Source organism: Lepidothrix coronata, unplaced genomic scaffold (assembly GCF_001604755.1).
Source record: "Lepidothrix coronata isolate B3197 unplaced genomic scaffold, Lepidothrix_coronata-1.0 Scaffold140, whole genome shotgun sequence".
In the NCBI taxonomy this organism is placed as follows: domain Eukaryota; kingdom Metazoa; phylum Chordata; class Aves; order Passeriformes; family Pipridae; genus Lepidothrix; species Lepidothrix coronata.
Genome location: NW_016690320.1, coordinates 1,780,559 through 1,806,054, shown reverse-complemented (window position 1 = coordinate 1,806,054; position 25,496 = coordinate 1,780,559). Strand labels below are relative to the sequence as shown.

The window sequence follows — 25,496 nt, the reverse complement described above, 5'->3', positions numbered from 1 at the left end:
GGACTGCAGACTACTGCTTACAATTCCAGTTCATTTCTAAAATGCCTGTGTTTCTTGCTACCATGGAAATATACTGCTTTTCTTTCCCTAAATAGTGGCAGTTACAGGACCAAATCTCTCTCTTGTTCTCTTTCACATATTCCATTCACTTTCTCAGACTTAAGTCAAAATTTCAACCTTTTAAATCAGTTTGAAAAGCTAGAATTTATAGTATCATGGGAGCCTATATAAAATATAAGCCTGTTTTGTTGACAGAAAAGATTATAAATTTGGCAAAAAAAGGAGCTACTTCAAAAGCTATTTCAGCTCTTCCATAGAAAAAACCCATTAGCTGAAAGCATTTGAAGTAAAATGTGAGGTATCTGTAGCCAAAGGAGCCGTAATATTTAGCACCAGCAGGGGTGAAAGGTCACATTTCAATATTACAGACTCTTTCCCACCAGCTCCTTTCAAATCTGCTACATGGCTGAAGCAAGTGAGCACTTTGTACTGATTTACTGCACACCAAGTGTGTAAAGGCTGTAACTTCTAATCCACTTGAAGAGAACTGTGGGGGGAGGTGGCTGGAAGATAACTCCTATCATGAATCAGCACCAAACTGCAGTTACATTTTTTGGTTTTACCATGCCTAACACAAGCTCAGTAAATTAGAGGGTTTTGGTTTTTAAATTGGTGGCAGGATTGATTTATTTTTTTATTTAAGGGGGATGTTTCTGGAGGTATGAGACTGGAATGGGGTCAAGATTTCACAAATCTTCTGCAGAACAGGTTTAGCATCAAGACAAAACAATGCTATATATTGCATAGGGTTAGCTGAGCTTGTCAGAATAAATGCACTAAAAACTCCAAATCCTGCTTCTATCTCAAATTACCTAAGAAAGTACTGTCACAGGACTATCACAGTATTTGTCCCATTTTACCTCTACATACTAGTTTTCTTTCACAGACTTTTTTGCCTATAATTAATAGCATAACATATTGTCCTAATGTCAAGATATCTGAATTCCATGCCATGCCTCAAACCCTAATATATCTGGCAAAATACAAAATTTGTGACTCTAGCATTGATGGACATATAATACACTGAGATTTACAGCTCTCCATTTGCTCAGTCTCTCCAACTCTTTCAGTATGGGAACACATGAAAATGTTTACTGTTATTGCCATCCCCTCATCCCAAATCTCTGGTGAAATACTATCAGAGATGATGTTCAGGCATGGCTGAGCTGAAGGATATATCTGAAAGCAATTCAGCCACTTTGCTGCATGCAGCAAATACAGTGTATCATCACCAGAATGACAAGATTTATTCTTCGAATGTAAGCTCTCTGTGAATTTAAATCTGCTGGGTTTTTTACCGAGTAAAAATTAATGGTAAATTCATCCTCTAATTTGACAAGTTTACCTCACTGTTTCTTCCAATAATTAAGTGGGACACCTTTATTTATATTATTGTTTCTTTGAACAATTTTGATTGTGAAAAAATACGGGCTCAATCCTCCCCCTATAATTAGACCTGATTGGTATTTCAGAGACTAGCTATTTTTTACAAATTTTGTTGAAGATTAATAGTCATTACCCTGTCATTCTTCACAGGTGACCATTCTATTTGGGGCCAGCCTGACAAATACATTCTGCTCCAGCAAAGACAAAGCAGCACTGCCACCTTTCAAAATGGTTGTTGGTCTTCCATGCTCTCCTCAGGAGCAGGACACCCACCAGCTTTGAACCAAAACAGTTCACTCTCCATGATGATGAAGCAAATTGTCCTCCATGACAGCATACTCATGAAGGTTTTGGAATTTTCTCCACAGAAAATTTAACGCCTCACTCTCTGCTGACGACTAAGCTTTCAGCCAGGTAACAACACAGAACAACAAAATAGTAACTCTTACAGAGCCATCCTCTTAAATGGGCTGCTCAAGCACATGACTTTGCTCTGTAACACTGAGCTTCCCTCTCTGATTTAAGACATCATTAGAACATTATCTATTCTGAACTGCCTCTGTTTATTTTGAATATCAACCAAACGATAAATGCTTTTTTTTTCTTTTCTGGCTAAAGTAGAAATCTCTTTTTGATGCAGCTCTTCAAATCGTAGTATTATTGTCAAAAGTGCCTACAAAAATTTATTCCATCTCTCCACCTAATCACAGAGATGTGACTGCAGTTCACGTCACCATACCCGAGGTACTGCTAAATTAGCTAGCTGGGGCTCAGCAGTAGAATAGAGCCAGAGAGTTAAATTGAATTTGCAGAGCAATTTACTGGGAGTAGGGGAAAGTTCATTAAGCAAACTGAGCTAACTGGATTGGCAGCGATTGACAGAAATATATAAACCCACACAGCTACATTTATACATTTATTTCTGGAGAGCCAGGCATCAGATTTGAAAGAGTGCATTTACAAAATGAAACCATCACAATCATGGTTACAACAGAACTAAGATGGATGTAATTGGATTTACAAGACCTGGTTCCCACTGAGCTCCAAAGCAGCACAGACAGCCCTTCTCCCCTCACCTTCTGAGTATGAACTGGGTTTTAATGCATTTTCCCATGGTAATTATTCTAAACTAATTAGAACTTTTATGTGAACATCTATATATTATTTTATTTCTTACTATAGTCCAAGGGAGCTGAAAGTAACAAAGCATATTATAAGTAGCATCATTGTTCATAGGTTTGTGATTTCAGTTTACCTTCTCTGTGCAACACTTGCCATTCCCCAGCAATCCAAGACTTCCTGGATGCATAGAGGATAGTGTATCGTGTAACAACTGTTTCAGGACCATCAGGTGGCTTCCAGGAAACCAAAGCAGTATTATCCTCTATCAAAGTCACCTTCACTCCTACTGGAGGGCCAGATGGTGCTGTGAGAACAGTAACACAATGCTATTAGGCTAACCCAATTTACATGCAATTAAATTGCTCAGAAAGAAACTGATGTGCAGACCTAATGGCCACTGCTACGTCCCAGAAACCACATACAAACAAACACATGCTGCTCCTCGGGAGACATCCTGTTGACTCTGACCTGGTCAATAGATGAGGTTCTGGAAAAGCAGATTTCATATTTTTTCCTTCAACTCCAGAAGGAAACAGATCCCCACTTCCTTACCCTGTGAACAGGTATATCTTAAACATTGCATTGCGGAGAATATGAAACCAAAGTTTTGGATTTTCCCCCTTCCAAGCTGACAGCAAAGCAAACCAGCTGCTAGAGTGTTAGATGTGTAATATTCCTACAGTTTCCAAAACTTCTGGGGCTTAAAATATGTTTCCATAATGCCTATGAATCAGCCCTACCTCTTCAATATATATTTTAAAGTTTTTATTCAGGTTAGTTCTATTCAGTAGTTGCTAATGGTGAAAGCATATCCCACTTTATATGAAAATCATTGCTGATTTAAGGTGGATTTTGAAAAAGAATTTCACAGTTCCTAACCAAAGATTTTCCTGACAGCATTTTTCTAGCTCTTACCAAGAAGAGCTATCTCAAAGGATCTCAAATGTATCTCAGAGGAAAGGATTTCTCTCTCCTACAGACAGCTGAAGATTAATAAGCAATTTTTCAAGCCATTTGGTTTACAGATCTTTCTTTTCAGAACCACATGGTCCTCTCCTGGTTCCTTACCTTCTGGGAGGGTGGTGTGGTAGACTACAGGACTCCAGGGACTGGAGAGCTGGTCCACATGCAACCGAACTGCAAATTCATACATAGTTTTTGGCTCAAGACCTTGAACTAACATATGAGTCTCTGACCTGTATAGATGAAGGAAAAAAATAAATTTAACAGTAGCAGTTGACTTGAAGATCCCAAACTCGGATGGTATCTCTTGGTCACATGAGTAGATTCTCACTGTCAGCTCAACAAAGGACAAACCAGTTCAAGTCCAGACACGTGGCCCGTCTGTGCTGCCCACCTGAAGTGTACTTGTGCTAACCCTGGAGCTCTCAGGAGGGTGTTATGCCTGCTGTCAGTTGACTTGAGCTCAAGTTTTTATAAAGGTTCTTCGAACAGCTGATGCACAAGCAAGTCCAAGAATACTACTGGCTGGATCACCGGCAGGTATCCCAAACTCAGCTCTTTCCACATTTGTCCATAGGACGTTATGTTTCCAGCTGGAGTAACACAAACTGCAACCAGCATCACAGCTGACAAGGCACATGATATTGGCTCCTGGATCTGCTTCTCAGTTCACAGACAGCCACAGGCTGCATGTGCAATGTCCCCTTCCACTTATGGCCTCTATCACCTCCCACAATTAGGGGATCTCTGTGGAATATGAATGTTCTCTACTCACCTTGTAGCCCCATTTAGTAATTTATTTCTTGCAAAATTGATTATATTAATTATAATATTGCAGTTTACTATTTGTTCACAAAGTTAATTGTAGATATTTCACTTTATTTTAATTCTAGGGGCAGAGAGAAATCTTTCATATATGCCAGTGTTAATTCTGGGTGATAATACGTCAGTCAAGATTAAATCTCAATTTAAAATGGTGTTACTCTACAGATACTGCTTTATTAAATCTCATTTAGTAGTTTTATCTTCCATAGTGCAAAGTCAGTCACCACTATTAGCAATAGTCTCATCCTATCACAAAAAGCAGCACTCCTTGCTATGCTCCATATTGCACACTAAGAACTTTACATGGTGATTATACTGTGTCTAATCATTAAGTCGGGAGTTCTACAGCAGGAGAAGTCTTCTTGGAAGAGAATATCTTGAATATTAGGATGGGAACTATCCTTTAAGACAGTATATTTCTTATTTAGAGGCTCGAGTAAACCAAAGTTTTAAGGCAGCTACACACACACAGATTCCCTCAACGGGTCCCCAACACAGGCAGTCACACGGAACAAAGTCTTCTACTCCCAGAACACCAAGACCAGGAAGACTTTCTTCCCTGTTCTGCCATTCTGTGGCTCAGGCACTGCTTCTCTGAAAAGCAAGTAATCCTACTCAGCTTTCCCCTGGCAGGGTCCCACACCCTAAGGAACATGGCATTCCCACAATAAAATGCTCAATCCCTCAAAAATTCTCATTTCCAGTCTTAAAATCAGACACTGGACTAAGTCCCACCTTTACCCAGACAAGCTACCCATAAAATAGGTATTCTCTCTTGTTTTCTTGAAGAACTTAAAATGAAATTCAACCTAGACAGCTAAAAAGCCATTAAAAAATCAAGAGCTAGCCCAATGATCCAAGGTAAGGATCTCCAGTAGAGAATTAAGCTGTTCCACGAACACATCTTGCAAAATCCAAGAAACTGAACAAGCAGCCACGGGGCAAAACACACAGTCAGTCCTCCATGGGAGATAAAAGTTGTTACAGGTAAAAGACAGTTAAAAGAGGGCAGGAAGAGTAGAACCTGAGTGGGAAGGATGTGGAATTGGCAAACCAAGGCTCACCAGAGCTCTGCACTTACGTTTGGAGGTAGAGCACCAGGGACGCGTTCTGCAGCCCCACGGGGTTGCAGCGCACTGTGTAGTTGATGAGCTGTGCAGATGTAAAGGCAGGTTTCCCCCAGTGGAGGTAGATGGAAGATGAAGTGTTTGCTTTGGCATAGAGGTGGTGAGGAGGCGGTGGAGGTGGCACCATGCGGTCACGGACAGCTGTTTGAAACAAAAAAGGAGCAGGAATTATTTACTGGGTAATGTTAAGAGGTCTGAGCCCACAGTTTAGGTTCAAATCTGCCCTTACCCAGCACTACCTGGTATTCAGATCCAGGAATCTGGTTCAAGCTATTAAAGATCCCTGCTAACCCAACACATGTCACATATTATTTGGGCAGTCCCACTTGTTTAGTCAAAAACAAAGTCAAAACTATCAACAGAGACGAGAGAGAGACATAAATATCTCATAAGATACATGATAGTCACTGTCAGATGATGCAGACAGTCCAACAGAGGAGGGAAATGTGCTTGGCCTATCTTGTTTCTTCAACTGCACTTCACAAACACAGGAAACTATCTCAATTGCAGGATGACTAGGATAGTATTTGTCACAGATATGATCTTTCTGGTTCTCTGTTTTACACTGAATTAATTGATTATTTATAGGTTAAAAACACAGAGCTGCTGGGACCTTGAAACAGCTCAGCTCTCAATAAATTCTTCATGCATCTACAACACTTACAGACACATCCAGGAGTGCTGACTGTTTGGTCTGCCTGATAACCTTCTTCCATACTGTTGTATGCCAGCAGCCTTACATGATACTTTCTTCTAGGATCTGCACAAAAAGAAAAGGAATAATTAGCCTCCGGAAGAAGGAGGGGAAAAAAAAAAAGGTTTTCAGACTTCTACAGATAGTGAAACAAGTGATTCTCCTGCAAGTTTGTTTCAAAACTTATCTGCTACAATCAGTGGACTGATGGAGGGGCTGGATGCCTGGAAACCTGTCTTTTCTCCAGCCCTGTGAATTCCCCTGAATCTTTGCCCAGACTTCAATAGCCTAAACAGCAATCAGTAGGAGTAGGATAAGTATCACATTTCTATCTGTAACAAAGTCACACCTTCACAGCTACAGGGCTAGATTTAATAGTATGATTCAGCATATTGAAGTTCTTTCAGTCTTTTATTAAAGATTTGTTAAAACAAACAGCAGGAGGTCCATAGAAACCAACATTTGTTTCTGGATAAGCCGGATGTAATGAAGCAGGGCAATCAAAGCAAAGGCAAGAAGACAGGACTCTGCAAAGAAATGGGAAATGTTTTGGTTCCAGGCTTTGAGAGGAGATAAACTGTGAAAAAAACAGGGATTGCTAATAATGCTTTGACTAGCAAATTCTGCCTCCATATGTTTCTTGAAAGCTGGTTCTGGCATTCTTGGAGGGTCACTGTTCCCAGCTTAAAGGACCTCCCCATTTCCCTTTCTCTGGCCATGTCTTTGGGTAGCCACATTGCAGTTTGCTGCTTCTCTTGGTTCTGTTAATGACACACTGGCCTTGATCCAAGTGGAAAATTGCTACAGAGCAATGAGTTAGAAAGGGGCCTGGAGCTTTCTGCAAGTGGAGATGTGGTGTGGGGTACAACAGGTGGCTCGGAGTGCAGACCAGCAGGATGGCTGCTCGGCTGCTCTGCAAACTGCTCCCTCACAAGCGTGTTTGCAACCAATCCCTTCCATACAACCACGATCTGCGAGAGGGCAGCGTTTGCTACGAGCTCATATGAGCTCTTTGGGGTTGAGCTAAACTTCACCCCAGCACTGTCACAGCTATCAGGACATTCTCCTCTTCTATCGACATGGACCTATTTCTTTCTATTAAGACTTTCAGAAGGTTCAGACATTATATAAGTGTGCTGATCTTTTTTATTTCTTTTTTCCTTGCCCTAAATTACCACAGTATTAACCCTTCTCAAAATAAGCTCTTCTTGTTCTCATTTTAGCTGAGATTTGACATGGCCTCTCATGAAACAAACAGGAGCACAAATCCTTGACATTTCTTCGCCAAGAATAGGACTGTTGTTTCCATCAGATCGGTGGCTCCCTCTGCAGTCACTGCACCAGCAATACCATCTGAACAGCTCCATCTGATGTTTCTGTAAAGGTGGCAGAGTAGTTTCCTGATAATGCCTTTTCTAAAATCTTTTTATTCTGAATCAGAAAATCTTTTTTTGCTGTAGTTACCCACATCAGCTATAAATGAGATATCACTAGGTAGAGTTTACATTTCTATCTGTGTTTATTTTTTAAAGATTATTTTACCAAAATCTATATATAGCTGTAAAAAAGGGAGGTCTTAAATTTGGATTGAAGTATTTCTCTGAGGTATTTGACACTAATGGTAGAATAGGCAAGAGGAGTCCATTCCCATTTTTTGAATAGATTTTAACATCACAAGCAGAAAATGTAAATAACAAAATGTAAAAAAAAAAAGTTTTTTTTTTTTTTAAACTAGAGTAAAGTTCTCATTTGCTTTGAAGTTTTTTTCACTTTACAATAGCACTTCAACATCAGTTGTTCCTTGACCACAAATTACAAGCAGAGAAAAGAAGGAGATGGACACAAACACAGAGAATAATCAAATGTCACAAAAGAAAACATGGAATTTCAATATTCAAAATTCAGAAAGATTGTGAGATGTTATATGTAAATAATTGCAATCTCTTAACAATTTTCAAAAAATAAAGGTGCATTTAAAAACACTGAGCCCAACTAAAAGGATAAATGTTAAAAATATTTCAAAAGTCCCAAGTGATTTGAATACACAAAAATTATGTTACAGTGACTTGTTTAGGAATGTTACAAGTGCATCTCAGAAAAGCAGAAAAATATATATTCCCAGGTCTTTTAATCTGTGGGAGCAATAAATATATTAGTGTGCAACTGAAATATTCAAAAACAAAGCCAGAATTTAAAAGAAGAAGTCATCAAGACACCTTTAACATCTCACTGGGATTATGCTTTGGAGTTTGTTATTAAAAAATGGCTTTTCCCAGTCATTCTTAGAAAACACTGGAGCTCGAGCACTATTCAGCAGGCCCTTGACCAGATCCCACAGAACCAGGAGGCTTCCAGCTGGCTGAGTGTCGCTGCCTCTCCCTCCCTTCACAAGTTGCCCGGCACAGCCCCCCCGCTGCATTTCCGCAGGACACGGGATGACAGACACCACAATCCATCATCCTGCCCAGCACCTTCAAAAACCCTGCGCCCTTTGAAAGTGCTCACCCAGAACTGATCATCTTCACCGGGAAATGAAGGATAGCTAAGGTCTAGTGCCCTGCTGAGCTGAATGAGGAGCCTCTGAGGTCTGTTTATCCTCACTGCATTTTCTTTTTTTAACTGAATTCCTCATTAACACTTGATTGAGGAGAAAAGGAAGAATAATGGGATGTGGAAGAAAGGCAAAAAAAAAAAAAATCTAACTCCCACAAAAAAATTCAAATGTCTTTGAGAAAAATATGTTTTTAAAATCTTACTTTTAAGTATCCTTAACACTTGACATGTAGAAGCAGCACAATGTTGAATACCATTCCTCTCTCCTGCTCTTATATAACACAAGAGGTTTCAAAGAGAATTATCTTTATATAGAAAAACCTGTTTAAAGTCCCTCAGTTAGTCCCTACCATCTGAAAAACAATGTTATTTCCACTTCAGGACATCATGGTTCAATTGGTATCAAGACTAGTTCAAGACAAAAGCGATGTCCGAATTTTTCAGCTGTCACCCATTACTGTTCTGTGGCTGAAAACCCATCTGCTGGTTTCTGCAATTGAAGTAGCAGAAGGAGGGAGGGCTGTGTTATGGACTGGCCCAGGGAAGCCTAAATGTTAAAGTCATCTAAAAAGAAGAACAGAAAATAATTTAAAGAAATTTATGTGAAACTTGCCTCATAGATTGTGTGCATAACATGAGCAAAGACCAATTCAAAGTACCCACTGAGATGCCATTCCCTGTTGATCAGAGTTTTCATATATGTCAAACACAATAATCCAACATCTGCCACAGATCTGTCTCAGTTCCAACAGATATTACTATTTGTTTTATGAAGTGATGGAAAATATTTTTTGTCTCAAGTAGCCTCTGTTTAGAATATTTTTTAAAATTTCTGAGTTTCATTTTCAGGCTTCTGATATGATTCACTTCTCAGTGGCAATCCCAGTACACACCTGGCATAAACACTTTCATCTCACAGTTCATCAGCTGGATCAAACATTCAAAGCCAGGCACATCCGTAGAGAGAAAACAAACTTCAGGAGCTTTCTTATCTTTAACCAGCAAAGGTATCTTGAATAGTTTACACATAAATCACTGATAAAAGATTGGGGATAGCATGGCCACCTGGGGGTTGACAGTCTCAACTTTACGGTATACCATCCATGCACAGGAGGCTTGGAGGCTCAGGAAACAGGGAAGTGAGCATTGAGGCCATCAGTCCTGCTCATAACAGACCCAGAAGCAACATATCTTTCCACAGATCACTGCTATTCAGAAACAAATTGGGTGCAGTGATTGACTCAACCCATTCGACACATAAATTCAGTGTAATTAAAAAAACTCATATCAAGATTTCATCTCTGCATTTACAAAATTTCTCCGAATAACTGGTAACACTGAATAGTTCTTGAAATTGCCAGCATTTGTGTAGTGGTTGAAGGCTTGTTCACAGACCTAAGATGAAGAGGAGCAATTCTGTAGCCTATTTATTAATCAGCTGGATGATTTTTTTTTCGGTTAATTTGTTTCTGTTGAATATAATTTGGGTTTTTTTAGTGTTGGCATTCGATTGTTTTAAAACTGTCACAGCACCTACAGGTTTTTGATAGGTATTTTTATTGTTATTACTTAAATCAGCTGGTGGAAAGGATGCAAAACCTGCACCATTCATATAAATCAAAGGGCTGGCACTGATGTTGATAGAAACACACTAGGGCTAATTCGTAAATGTTATTACATGAGTGCCTCAAGCACACAGAGACTGTCTTAGAAGACATTATAGGCTGGATGTGATAATTTGGAGTAGTTTCACACAGTTCAATGGATCTGCTTCACACTTCCTTTTTATGTAACCAAAACCTGTCAGTATTAAGAACACAAGAATAACAGTTTCACCAGAGGCACAAATTTCGCCTGGAAATTTAGGAATAAAATATAGGAATATTTTATATTCCTATAAAATAAAAGTGGGAAAAAGCTAAGAAAGCCTTACATTTATTCATTTCAAACTCCCAAAATAGATACTCTCAAAAAAATCACTGTTTGGCAATTTATACTGGATTAGTCTCATTTTCCTATGGCAGTTTTTATAGGAAGGTCACTGCTCTACAGTGATACTCCTCCGGATCCCCATGTCCTGCCATTCACTCTCCATAAAAATTTGCAGTGAGTCCTGCAGATCCAACCCTGATAAGTCTTTCAGTAGAGAGACACATGGGGGAGCCTTCTCTTTGTTTTGTGAGTTGGAGTTGGTTCTGTACCTCATAGTAAAACTGGCAAAGCTAAATACTGCAAATATGAGCAAAACAATTAAGTTGAACTATAATTTAAAACATGGATTGTAACTTGGAAAAACATTAAACATTACAGTAGCTGAAGCTCCAAAAGAGGTTGGGTGACAATGATTTACTTGTATTACTGTATCTCTGAGATATAATCTTAGAGATTACGTTTAGCTTCTCAGGAAGCAGACAGGAAGCTCATAGCAGTTACAAACAGATTCTTCAAGAAAAATACTACAGTTCACTGAGACTTTCCAACCCTGGTGTTGTGACAAGTCATTTCATTCCCCAGCATGGAGGGAGAACCACAGCTGCTCATCTGTCTGGATGTGGGAAACTGAGGGAAACTGCAGAAATATCACCAAGAATTGAGACTTGACCTATTGGCAGTTCTGCTGCTCTACATTTCATTGGAACATCCACATTTTATTGCACCAGCCTAAAGTCATTCAGTATCCTTTACTACCGCCATCAGCCTTGCTTCTATGTAAATCTTTCATTTCTCTTTCAGTGAGGGGAAAACTTGCTACTACAGAGCAGCTGTCAGTCAGAAATACTCATATTCAGTTAGTCACATTTCCTTTCTCACTTGAGATTTTAAGTTCAATTGATGTATATTTATTAGTTAAACATGGATTAAATATTCAGAGCCTAGTTTTCAAAGTCTAGGAAAATATAAATGGTCCAGTAAATACATACAGAGTGGTAAGCAAAAGCAACCACAGAGTTGATATTTTCTCATGTCAGAACTAGTTTTAGTGTGTGTTCATGCATTCTGTGGAATTCCACTGAGCTACTGTCTCAAACTTAGCTCTTCAGTTCTTCTAAAATAGTGAAACAAATACACAGAAATATATAAAACAATCTGGCATTGTTCCTGACCCTTACAGGCCTTTGAAATATATCCACTGAAAACCCAGGTGTTGCTGGGATGATTGCTGTAGCAGCTACCATTATTTGGGGGAATGGCAGGGAAATCAGAAAATAAGGCTCTCTTTTTTGAAGCCATTTCCCTGGTGATAAAGTGACACGGGGAGAGGAAGGAACATCTCTCCAAACACTACAGGTTAGTTCCATCTGATAGAGTTATACCTCATGACTGCCAGGTGGTGTCCTCATGCACTTCCAATGGACACAGCTGGGAAAACTAGAGGCATCAAAGATTAAATGCCTGTATTCACAGTTAAACAACTAAAAACAGAAACATGCTTATAATCACTTCGCAGCTGGTGAAGTACTTTATCATGCAGCAACCTCATTCTTAAATTACCAAGATTGCACAGACCAAGCTTTTAGAAAAAGTTACTAAGAATAAAGTCACTTGCATATTCACAGTGGAACAAAAATTCCACTCTCAATATTCTATTACAAAATTAAAATCCTCTAAGACTAAAGCAGCATGACACTAACCACAGAGCCAATGAAAAATCCTAATTCATCCTCCCTTCTCAAAAGAACACAGAGAAATGCAAATGTCCTGATTAGATTTTAACAGTACATTCAAATCAGTTTTCTGCCAAAGACCAATGTGCCTTTATCCCATTGAGACGTTGATAATTTTTCTTCATACAATTCTTCTCTTCCAGGCAAATTTATAGCAGTAAAGATAAGTATAAAACCTGTAACAGCAAGTTCTACGACCACGCTGTACATGAGACACACCCTGGGTCACTGTTCATTCAGCTGAAGCTTACATTGAATACAAAATGAAGAGTCCTGAATCAAAAGTGTTACAAAGTGCTTGCTGGTATGAACACAGCCAAGATTTTGGCTTTCTGGCAAATGCTTCAGAGAAAGCATCTGTTTACAGGCTACTTAGCCAAGGTTACAAGAGAGTGTAATATTGCAACCCCTAAAAGCCCTGTCATTGTTTCTTTCAGCTGCTGCATGTTTGTGAAGCTCTGAAGGCCTTGAAAGGAGCCAGAGCAGAGCCAACAGGTCAGGGCTAGATAAAATTAAGAAAGAATCCGAGGTCAGACCATGAAAGAACTTTTTTTTTTCCACCCCTCCAGAACAGTGAGTCCACCTCCAGCAGTCTTTCATTCAAGCCTGATAAGAAGAGACAGCACTACACAGTTTTGATTTCAGACATTTTAAGTCCTCTTTGGGGAGAGGAAAAGATAAGGAAGCTGAAAGGAAATGGACATTTTACTATCATTTACTGTTGGAACATACTTTCATACCTGTTTCAAACATCCCTGTTCTCAGCAACTTAGAAGGAAAATATTGATGGAAATGAAAGTACTGGGGGTTTTGTTCTTGTTTCTAAAAGAATTGGGATTGTGTTGAATTTCTAGAGAAAAAAACCAACAAAACAAGCAGAAAAGTTCAGTGTCTTGATGTTTTGGGCCAAGTTCAGTGACTAGAAACCTAGAAATAACTTCTGAAGATACAGCCAGTATGGCAATTCTAATGGCTGAAGAAGGCGATAAGAAAATTTTTTCAGTTTGGTTCTAGCTTACATACAAAATTTAAAATAACACTTTTTTCCTTTCAACTGGAGGTATCAAAACCACAGTACATTCAGAAGGTTGAAAAAAATGGTTGTTCTAAGGACAAAACTTCTGTGCCCAAATGTCCATTTTTAATTTAATCTTTTGTGCTGCTGGATTTTTTGTGTAACCCACAGATCCATTGTTGGGTAGTGGTCCGGCTGGATAGCTCATTGGTCTGGTTTGCCAGGGTGACTGTGCTGCCCCCAAGCCCATCCCTTCAACACAATAAACTCCAGATAATTATTCAAAGAAGAGGCCAGCAGCATGGGCTCCTCTGACATCGGGTCATGGCCTTTGACATCGAATCTGGGGCTAGCCAAAGTCTGCTCCAAGCAACAGAGGTCCAGGGGAATTATTAAGGGGGAAGGGTGGGAAAGGAAGAGCACTGAGAAATACTATCCTTAAAAATGTACTTTTGAAGCAAAGTAATGTAAATACAGCAGAAACTTATTAGGAAAATAAGCAAATACATTTCAAATATACCAGACAAAAGGGACAGAGAGAAGCACATCAAGCCAAACAGTAACATAAATCTGGGAAGCAGAAGGATGATACAGATTCTAGTCTGTTCCTCTCAAAATCAGGTATTCCCTCTCAGATTTTCAGTATTGAATTTTACTTCTCTTTTCTGAAGAATGCCCTTTTACTTTGCTTGAGTACACATGATTAATTAAATAAACACAGTTTAACAACCTTGTTCTATTACTGCTTTTAAAATCTTGTTGAGCCTCTGGATATGCAATTTCTAAGCATTATTACTAGCTTCAAATAATAGTATTTAATTTCTTTTATTTTTAAAGGACTTAGAATTTCAATTGACCACACACTTTAAATAACATCCCTTTAATATCAGATTAAAGTAGTTTGAGCAGTTACAAATTGCCAGCATTTTACATCTCATGGTTTCTTTTTCAATTTAAAGGTAACTTTAAACAGTTAGATGGAACAAAGACTGTCTGTGATACTCATGTTTTCCTTTGTAAACCAAATAACTGAAGTAGAAACTAAGCAATTTGTTCTTTGTACAACATTGTAGAAGTTTATTTTGGTAGAAACTAGAACATATGACACATGTGAATTGATCCAGCTAAACAGTCTGGCTTTCCACGGCTTTGGATGACTCTGGCTTATTTGTCTAAATCTGAAAAGGGTCTGTATCCCTTTTGTAGCTTTGCTCTATCCCCTTAGAGGGCCCCAGGACAAACAACACCTCACACCCCCTTGCAGTAAAAACATCACCTCTCCTACTGCCCACCATCAGCAATAGCAGCTTCATACAGAAAAAAGTGCTGGGGGAGGGCTGGAGGGGCAGGATGAATTCCCAGCACACGGCATTTTGGCCTTTTGGAGCCTAAGGAAACGAAAAATACCTAAATGTCTCTAATCTTTTTAAAATAAGTGAAGCAGATGTCAAGGATTTTAAGTGTGCTCGATTTCCTCACCGGCACAGAACATTCCCCCTCTGCCTGTAAGGTCTGCCATCAGTCCCCATGTTTCTCATGTGTTTCAGAGAACTGTTAAACTGCACAAGCAAAAAGCTGCCTTCCAATATTATTGTACCAGTACTCTCTAAACCAGCAGACACCCTTATGTTAACTAGCCTGGCTCACCGTTTTCAAAGTGAGCCCTCAAAAGCTAACTTGAAAGCAATACCAGAGGCCTGGACAAACACCTAATTTTGATCTTTTGTGCTCGTCTTTTCTTCTGAGAGACCTTTTCTTTTGTTGCTGCCCAGTGGAAAGCACACAGCTCATTGGTCCTGCTTTGAAAGATGAGAGCACTGCCCCTCAGTCCACCCCTCCAAGCACAATCACTTTAATGGAATTATGTAGAGAGGCCATCTCTGGAAGAAGAAAGGGAGGGTGAGGGGGGAGGGAAAGAGTGTCCAAAGGAACCAGCAGAGCCGTAATTACCCCAGTTATTAACACAGATATGTCCACTGAGAATTCATGCAGTGGTCCAAATAGGATGTGCCATCCCATACAACAGGTTCCCTTACATACAGCAACTGAGCCACGCACGAGTGACAGAAAACAGTGAATCAAACATTACAGCAGTGGGTCAGGAGAAAAGACAAGACAATCACACACACAGTGCTGCTACAAACACGCCTCAAAACAGGAGTGTGCTATAAAAGGTTCTTTTCCACAACATGCAAGTGACTGAAAGGATGATCTTCCCAGTGGAGACAAACATTTCTGGGTTGCAGACTGGAGGAAAGTTTAGACAATTTGCCTGGCCTTCATGTTAAGAAGAATGCTTCCAGAAGATGCATCAAAACACAGTGCTGTAAGCACTCTACCAAATTTGGTCTAACATCTGTTTAGGTACCAAGCTCTATCATAGTCAGTATGCACTGACTGCCTGACATCCAGCATCACCTTACAAACAACACATTTGTACACAATGACAAAGGCAATCTGTTCACAGTGCCCAAACTTTCCCCTGGAGCTATGATATAAATTTTCTTTCAGAACCAACATTTTCTGCTGGTCTGTCATGGACTCCTCATGCCATTTTGACCCTTTTGTGCAGCAAAATGAAAACACTATCTATCATTACTTGCACCACAGTGACTTTGTAGGAGGTGCACAGTTTCATTGCAAAAACATCTGTGGTCTGGTGACTCAGATCTCAAGCTTCAGGAGTTGTGCTGTTCCAAGAATGACTGCAAGATGCAAAAGTTATAGGCAGGGCAATTAACAACCAGTCTGGCTCTTTCCTCCTTGAGAGGGCAACAAAGAACTTCGCTAAAACACACTCAACTTGCTAGATATAAAACAAGTCAGTCATGACAGGAAAACAAACAAAATACATGCAAGTGGAAACCACCACTGTATTTTTCTTAAGGCAAATATTGGCTGCATGGACCATATCCAGCTGCAGTTGTAATTAGGGCCCAAACTTCAGTGGGATGTTCTGTTATTGCAGGTGTCAAGGGCCATGTCTGCTCCTGCTCCCGCAGCGTTCCCTGGTATTTGTTGGACACAGGTAGTGGAGGTGCATGACCAGACGGACAGACAGACACCTATCTACACCCTGTGTCCACACACAGCTGTGTGACTGCAGAAATATTATTCTACAGGCCCCTTGCAAATGTAAATAAAGCAACCACTTAATGAAGCTCAAAATTTGGCACTCATTTGTCGAGCACTGGGTAGAGGGGCAAGTTAACCCAGACAGCTGACAAACTTTATAGTGACATTGCTAACCTGACCCATTTGTCATAGGCTGCCAGCTAGTCTGATACATGTACTGCTTCTAATATGACAACTCTCATACTTCATTTGCTGAAGTTAAATTCAGGTGCATTAAAACAAAAAAAACTTAGAAAAAAAAAAGACTGCCATCAAGCTTCCTTTGTACATTACTTTTAATGTAAAGTATTAATTGAAAATCTATCATATAATGCTAAATATTTGCCAATTACACACATTAATAAACCAGGAAGCAGGGAAGACAACTAATAGTATTTGTAAGGAGTTCCCCTCAAATGCCTTAGCTCAGCAGGTAATTTCACCTGAAGCATGATGGCATAAGGACACAGGTCTCTGTTCCCTCAGCCACAAAAGCCTTATCTTGCAATATCTCTCTCCATACATGAACATATCCGTTACTTTTTTCTCACTATCTTCTTAGCAGCCTTATTCCCTACAGTCTCTCTCTGACTAGTTGCATACCTTTGACATTTAGCATTTTAATTACATTTAGATTATGCTGAACCACCTTCCTAATGATTTGGCGCAGCAGGGTTATTTTTAGTCTTTACATTTTCATACAGCATGTCCCAAACTTCTAAAACATGCCCTGAAGAAAATTTCCATCTGTAATGACAATAAAAGTACCCAGGACCCTATAACATCCTTGACTCTAATATTCACAAGCGTTATATTCAATGGCACACTGTCATGACCGATTCATAATGATTTTTGTGGTATGAATTAGCACAGAAAAGTTTATTGAAAGGACACAATAAGTGACCAGGCAATGAAGCCAGTTAAACTGCATACTTATACTCCTTCTTGAATGCTATCAGTATGCTTAAGTTCAGTGAAAATGCCCAACTAGAAGGCCAGGAGAATCTGCTTCTCTGTAAAAAAATCATGACTTTTCATCTCCACAGTGATTCCTCCCAGAACCATCTTGTGTTCATCTCCTTCCATGACCAGACTCTGCTCTTCTGAGATAATTTATCAGGAGGATTACTCAGTCCATATTAGTGGCAGCAGCTGTGTAAGTTAATGTTGTTGGTTTTAGTTAAATAGATGTTAATGGTTTATTTGAAGATTATTTAATTAAGACCAAATTTCTGAAACAGTATTCTTGAAAGCACCATAGACAAATCTTGCAGGTGGTGTAAAAGAGGTTAACATGTGCAATCTGAATTTGAACCTAATATTGTCAGAAATTCAAATTCTTTATACAGAGTAATTCTCTGAACTGTGGCCTGAGTACCCTTGCACAAAGATGTAGTTTAGTGTCCACACAAAGAAGCATCTAAACAAGAGTAGCCCGAAGGATTTCAGGCTTCCTGAAACTTTTGAAAATCTTTTCCTCTTCTGGCTGACAACACAGCACCTACTATTTATTTTATACTTTGTGGTGTTTTATAAAGACAAAAATGTATCTTTCCCTCACTTGGAAATGGATTACAAGATTACATGGTTTTAATGTAGATATTACTTACTACAGGTAAAAACTACGGTATTTTAAAGGATGCCCAGAATAACAATAACAACATGGAAAAGAAAACACAACTTTGCAGAAACTGAAAGAGAATTTTACTCATTTATCCCTTTCTTCACAAATTTTTTTATATGTGTAAAGTATTTTCAACAATTATATACTTCGGAATTTGGTGTAAATTTTTCCTTTAAAATGTTTTTCTTTAACTTTTTTTTAATAAACAAAATCACTTCTCATAGTAAGCAATGCTACTGTTGTCCAAATGTTTGACTACAGACAAGTTGTAATGTCAATCTTTTGCCTTACCCACCATATTTTTGGAATAGTTTTGTGAAGAACAAGAATTGAATACATGTCAAACATTGTGTTAACAAACTGAAAGGTACAGAGTAAAAGACTAGAAGACTACTCATAATCAAGGTTATTTTTGTTAACTTTCCTAATGCATTCAAGATTTAAATCCAAGCTATGTCACTATTTTGATTGAAAAAAGGAGAACAAAATTATCTTGATGTAATTCCTCTGCATATGAAGTTTACACAGCACTTAGAAAATGGAAAGCAGTCTGACTGATTGCTTAAGTAAAATAAACACACAGCTACTTAACTCTTAGCTAGCTATCTTCCTTTGTACAATTAAAAGGGTTCCGCATCATTAATTCAGCTTTACAAATGCTGAGTTGAGCCTGCAGTTTGATGAGCATTTTAAAGCAGCATTAGCCAACGCTGCTGCTGACAGAAGCCAGCCTGCTTGCCCTCAGCCCCAGCCACTCACTCCTGCCACAGCCTTGTTCCACTTCCCACCACGTCCCTGTGCACCCTCACGACTGTCAGGAGCGTGCAAGCACAGAGGAGCAGCACGAATTAGCAGGGACAGGTACACAAGAAGTGTGGGGTGTTTTCTTCCAAAAGTGCCAGCTTTTGCTACTTCATTGTGCTCAGAGCTGAACTTTGATGAATTCTGAGCGCTGAGCAACATCCCAAGGCAACAGAGCGAGCCCCTGGCCAGCTGGCTGGGACACGACACAGCCACCAGGACCCTGTTTCATTTTACGCAGCCTGGTGAAACCCACACAAAAACTCCAATGATTGAAAAGCGTGTTATGAATTTATTAATAAAAGACGTTTCCCTCAAGGGGGAGCTGTTATCTAATAGACTGAACACAAAGCTGGAAATCCGGACATCTACAGCTCAGTTCTGTCACTGATTTCAGAGATATCATATCACACTCAGGTTAAACCATCAATACCTGAACAGCTCCATAAAAATGGCCCTTCTCTTCCCTGTGTTTCAGGTACCCAGTTTGTAAGACAGGACAGTGAACACTCTTCACCTGTGAAACTCCCAGGAATGCTTAACGAAGTGCTGGAAGAACACAGCACGTGTTCTTAGCACAGACAGATGAACACACGTGTTATTAGCAGAAAAGTGGAAAACAAGTAACTGCCTAAAGTGGATTTTTGCCACATGCTCCGGGCAGCGTTTCAGCTGCCCTGCACAGGGGCACAAGAGAAAACACAGGCTTTGGGGGTCCCATTGGGAGACTCCTCCTGGCTCTAACATGAGGGAAGATGACCCTTCAGAGGCAGATCTTCCAACAGGGAGGCTCAAAGAAAAGAGGGAGGTGTAGGCACTGCTGGGTCAACTGCAGTACCATGGGCTTGTGCCTGCACTCTGAATCATACTAAGCAATTCACTTTTCTGTCCTACAACTTGACTGTGCTTTGATGCTTTTCTTCAGGTATTTTATTGGGTTGACTGGAAGCATGATCATTTCTGTCATTTCTGAAGAAGAGGGATGACTATCACTGCCTGTGTGACAGTGACACTCAATCACAGCCCATGTGTGCGTCTACTCTGCTTGGATAACATACAGTGACTTAATACATTCAAACCACCTCTGGGAAAAGTTTTCCAGCACAAATAACTGGCAGGGAGTGCTACAGATACACGTCTTCTAAGGCAAGTGATTGTCACCAAGGCAACAAGGGCTGATGAGAAACTAAGAGAAAGTAAAGGCAGGTGTGAGAAGCAGTGAGAAGGCAGCCAAGACATGAAGAAAGAAAAAAGGCTAAATTAGTCTAACATTAGCAATTATCATGAAAATAAAAATTAATACAAAAGACTAATATAGTAAGAGGTATGACTGTGATGGAGAGGTGTCAGACTACACCAAAACAAGCAGGATCAAGAAGATATCCTATTCTTCTCCCAGCAGTGTCTATATACATGTGCAAATATAGACACACAGATACAGAGCTAAGCAACAGGCTGTGAGCATATCCCTCTCTGCCTCTAAAATATACAAAGGAGAAAGTGGGTAAATGATGGGTAAATGGACACAAGGCACAGCAGTGCAACACCCACCCATCTGCCTCTCTTCCCCCACATACACCAGCCTACCTACTACTACTTCAAAATATCTCCTGCTCAATTGCCTTAAAAAAATCCGGGGGGGCTGATATACAGACCACATTTTCAAGACATATTTGCACACAATATTTTGTGTTTCCTCCTCTGAGTATACAAATGTGTCAGTTGGACAAAGAGCCACAGCACGCACAACTGGATGCCATGAGAGGCAGAAAACTCAAGTCTTTAACTGAGGTACCAAGCAGGATCAAGAACGTATTTCCCTGTCCCAGCTTCTACAAGCACGTGCAGTAACAAATAGTTTTGTTTTGTAATGATAACCATCTTGAGAAGGGGTACAATATTCAGCTATGATAATGGTAAAAACACTGTGAAAGTGAGTATAAATGTTGAAATACATTTTTTATGCAAATATTTTTTCTAGTGAGCCTTTTTCCCAGATGGAAAAAAAAAGTCATTTGGAAGAGAAGTTTTACAGCAAGAGCAGCTTTTTCCAACACAAGATTGTTTCTTTCCCCACTTCCTGCACCCCCCCCTTCATTTGCCACAGAAGTGTGACTCCAGGCAGCCTGAAAAAAACAAACATGGGCTTTATCGAAATTGCATCTTTTCCCCAAATTGAAAAATGCTTCTGTTAGCAACAATGTCTTCATGGCAAATATATAACCAAGGTGTTGCTGAAGGCAGCAAACCTACCACAAAATGTGTTGGCTTAGCTTTAGAAGTGCATTTACTTATCACTAACACAGAAACTGCAAAGATCCCCCTACTTTTACCTTTCCCATACAACTACAACTGGTAACATGACCCAAAAAATTTAATGAAAAAAACCTCAGGATAAATTAACATTTTGATCACAACATCTGGATTGTTGTTTAACAACGGAAGAAAATAATAAATAAAAAGGAAAAGAGTGAAAAAAAAATAAGAAATATAACTAGCCCTGTACAGCAAATGTTTCTTCTGTCCACTCTGAAGTCTCTTTCATGTGCTAATGGTGGCATTTTTTTAAACTCTTCCCCTTTGACTTACTCAGACCTTTAAGGACCTCACACATCTAATGGTTCCTCACATTCACCAAGAACAATCAAGAGAGGTCTGGGGGTTGACATGCAGTATGATTAATGGACAATGTTGATTTAATTTCCTATAACAGGAGTTTTCTCTAAGCTTTCTCCAAGGAGCAGTTTCTTTGCAATCCAGGACTTAAGTATTTTACTAATGAAGTCCAATAAATAGCAAATTAAATAATGCTGTCTCCCAGAGACAAATCCTCTCATTTCAGGAAGAAAAAAATAAATCAACCACTGTATTTAAAGTTCTGATTAAATCCTGTATAGCAGGAATGCACTTAGTTGTTCAGATTTCTGGGAGTTTTTTGTCTGGTTTGCTTTATTTTGTTGGTTTACTTAAGAAATTTTAGCAGTTGTCTGGTCATTCCTGCCATTGTTATCTGCTTGATTGTTTTTACCTTTAAACAGGGGTACACATTTAACAATTTCCAGTTCCAAGAAATTTGTCCTTATTTATTGGTCACTTTTACTTTATAGCTATCAAAATGTATACTATTACATATTCATTATAATACTTAGAAACGTTTCAAAAGCAACTCAGAGGTTTTGTATTAAAGGCATTTACTACTTTCTTCTTGTAAGGAGTGATCAATATGTCCTTTTCATGAAGCAAATTTTAACCTTCAGCTCCAGCAAAGGAACAATGGAACACTATTTGCATACATCCTAACTGTTACTCAATCAACATGACACAATTTCCCGACTGAATTCCCACACAGGTTTAGCTCTAAATGGTGGAATTTCTACCCTGAGAACACAGAGCAGCAGAGAGATTTCCTGCAAGATTCTAATCGCTTTCCCACCACCGAGAAGTTTACCTTCAAGCAGTCTGAAGACACAACACATTTTGCTTTGCTATAGGCTGGTACGTTATCTTGCCAGAGTGCAAAAAATCTCCCCCTCCTACTTGGAAGGCTTTGCAGCACCCTTGATTCCAGTTCTGCAAGTTGTGACACAACTAGTCTGATGTCCTGAGACAAATGCATCCAACCCAGTTATGGGGAGAGCTGATAAAGAGACCGAAAGTCTCTCAAAAATAGGCAACAACCCTCCATTTTACCGGAGTGGGTCAATGGAATATAATCTCTCCTGTTGCCTTAGTAAAGCCCATAACTTTACATTAGTGCTTTTAACATCACTACAAGGCATTGTCCCATGAAACAATGAAACTTCCCTCATCCTGACAGCTCACACTATCTCTTTAGAGAGTCGGGCTTAACTGGTCTTAGCACTCTGTTTTGGTTTTTTGAAGTACAGTACATTCAATCTTTATTCTGCACTTGAGTTCATTGTGTCCTTCCCCTTTAAAGAGCCACTAGCTTGGGAAGTTAAAATGAATTACTGCAAAAGTCAAGGCATGTTTAAATGAGGATGTCAGGACTATTTTCCCAAATAAATGGCTCCAAACTGGAACAGTGCAGTGGGCACGTGCAAGAAGGTTACACAAAAATATATTAAGCAATCCTTCCGACACACAATCTACCTGTTTCTGAAAAATCTTAACTGTCTAAGAGAACAAGAATGCACCTTTCTGACCCAAGATTAAGTGCTTATCATGTTGACAAATTAATAATTTTCCATGAGTTTTAGAGCCATTCCATGACTGCAGTTAATTCAAAGAAAGCCTAGAGATTCCTTGGTGTCTGTCTCATATAACATTTTAATCAGCACCAAAACCAGTTATGCTGCTAATGCAGAGGTTACAGATGTCAGTATTCCAGCACCTACTGAAGTTCATTACTGGCTAAATTGTTAAGCTATTCAGAGGCTTGATGGCATCATTTAAAAATGACAAATACATTAAACATTAATTAAAGCTTTCAATTACAAATGCATTGTATGAAAATAACATTTACTTTCAAAAAGAAAAACACGGGCAGAAGTAACTGTGATGTGAAACTTAAATGCTATCAGAAAACATGCATGATAAGTTAATCTTTTTTTTAAGAACAAAAATTCAGGTGAAAATGTGACACACATCTGCAATATTGCACAATGCAAAACAAATAATGGCAGAACTACACAGGAAGGAAGGCATTGCAGTTTTTTACAGATGTGGCGCTTGAACTGCATAAAAACTATGCAGCATTAGCTGCTGACAGTTAACTGGCTGCTCCCCAGCAAATCTGCTCAGAACAAGCTGATATTTATCTAGGATTCCCACTCAGTCGTGTGCAAGGGTGCTTAACTAAAGCTGAGCCCAAGACCCAGTTGTTGTAATGGATGCCACACCAATAAGCTCCAACAAAGGGCCACAAAGTTCAACCCCAGCTTCAGTTTTGCTCAGTAAGAATTCAATTTACAACCCGAGTGAATCAATTTTTCACCTAAACAGAGCAGTGCAGTATTTTTCTTCCATAAGGGAGGCATGAACCAAGTGGGTGAGTCTGTGAATCTGTGTCTGGTCACCTCGTGTCAGCAGATTTGTGCTGTGCAAGCTCCCGACATTCCCTGCTCGCTTGCCCCAGTGCACCCCAGCTGCACGTGGACCAACAAGTACATGACCAGCAACGCTGCACAAAACAGAGGCTTGATGCTTTCTCTGCCTCTGCCACCCAGCCTAGTTCTTGCACGAGCAAGAACAGTAAATCTCAACCTAGAAGGAGCTCTCTGCTACAAACAGATCTAGAGAAATGACTAACACTGACATACACTGGAAACAAAACACAATGCGACAGTTTGTAATTCACAACAAAACAGAAAATGCAGTTTGATCTCTATTTACACTTACAGCCTGTAAAATGCAATATGGTTCCTTTTATAAAAGAGGTTAAATTCTATCAAAGCAGCATTTGCTTTGATATTTTGCCAGTTAAAAAACTTAGAGTAATAAAGCCTCTTCCACTCTCTCTTTTAATCTATGATCTACCTTTCAAAACCTGAAAGAAAAAAAATTATATGCAGATATGCCACATCTGCATTTGGAAGACAGACTCATTTAGAGTGGTGACAGGTCTGCCTTTCATGATTATGAAGCAAGGAATGTGTGTCTCTTGTTTATTGATGTGCAGCAGAACCGCACTATCACAGCAGGACTAGGCAAGGGCTCGGGTTTGTTAACTACAAATATACATTATCTGTCTTGTCTGCAGAAGAGAAAGAGGTCACAGTTAGCTGAGGAAGAGGTTGATTTTAAACATGCCCAGTTTACTTCTAGGGCTTTTGGTTTTATTACTGTGCAGTATGAGCGATTCCTCCTCCCCTCTCTCAGCAAATCCCTTATGTTTTAGCTGATAAGTAGTAGTAGCAAGCCTGTTACACACAATCAGGAGAATTGACAGATAAGAGGTTTAGTTTAAGGATGTAATCAGCGTGAGTAAACACTAGACTGACCCAGCTGTAAACAGTGGAAATAAATGATAATATTTGTCCTGGTCACCTACTGAGCTATTAGACACTTTCCACTATGTAGCAATGTAAATATAATGACTACAGTATATACAGCAGACAGTGCTATCATCTGGTTTCCTAAGCAAGAAAGCTGAGCTTTTAGTTGAGCTTTATTAAGAACTAAAGTAATTTCTAATTATTTTTTTAACAGAGCTGTCTTCAGCACCCTGCATGTCTGATCCGATATAAAATACCTCAAGCAAAAAAAAGTGTATCTGTAATACTACATTATATTGTACTGAATGCCATTTGAGAACAGTTAACAATAAAACTAAAAAAAGAAGTGTTTCTCAAGAAAGACCTATGTTTCTTTCACATCATTTCATGAAACTGTAAGAATGCCTTGCTCCTTGAATTTGTATGGGAATCACAAGATAAATTTCAGTAGTGACTTATAACCAAAAAGCAGTACCAACTCCCCCCCCTCCAGTTTTGAGTATCCCAGAATTCTCAGTTTCAAGTATGTGAGACTACATTTTGACACCAATAAAACACAAGATAAAACTGAAATTATAACCCTAGCTATC

General features: G+C 39.3%; 1 protein-coding gene across 1 annotated transcript in view; it reads right to left on the bottom strand.

Annotated features, from left to right (window-relative positions):
* PRTG (protogenin) overlaps window positions 1–25,496 on the bottom strand; it is a 78,408-nt gene that overhangs the window by 6,269 nt on the left and 46,643 nt on the right. The window contains 4 exon segments of the mRNA XM_017827453.1: window positions 2,702–2,872; window positions 3,637–3,764; window positions 5,438–5,624; window positions 6,148–6,243. Coding sequence (XP_017682942.1) covers window positions 2,702–2,872; window positions 3,637–3,764; window positions 5,438–5,624; window positions 6,148–6,243 — 582 coding nt within the window.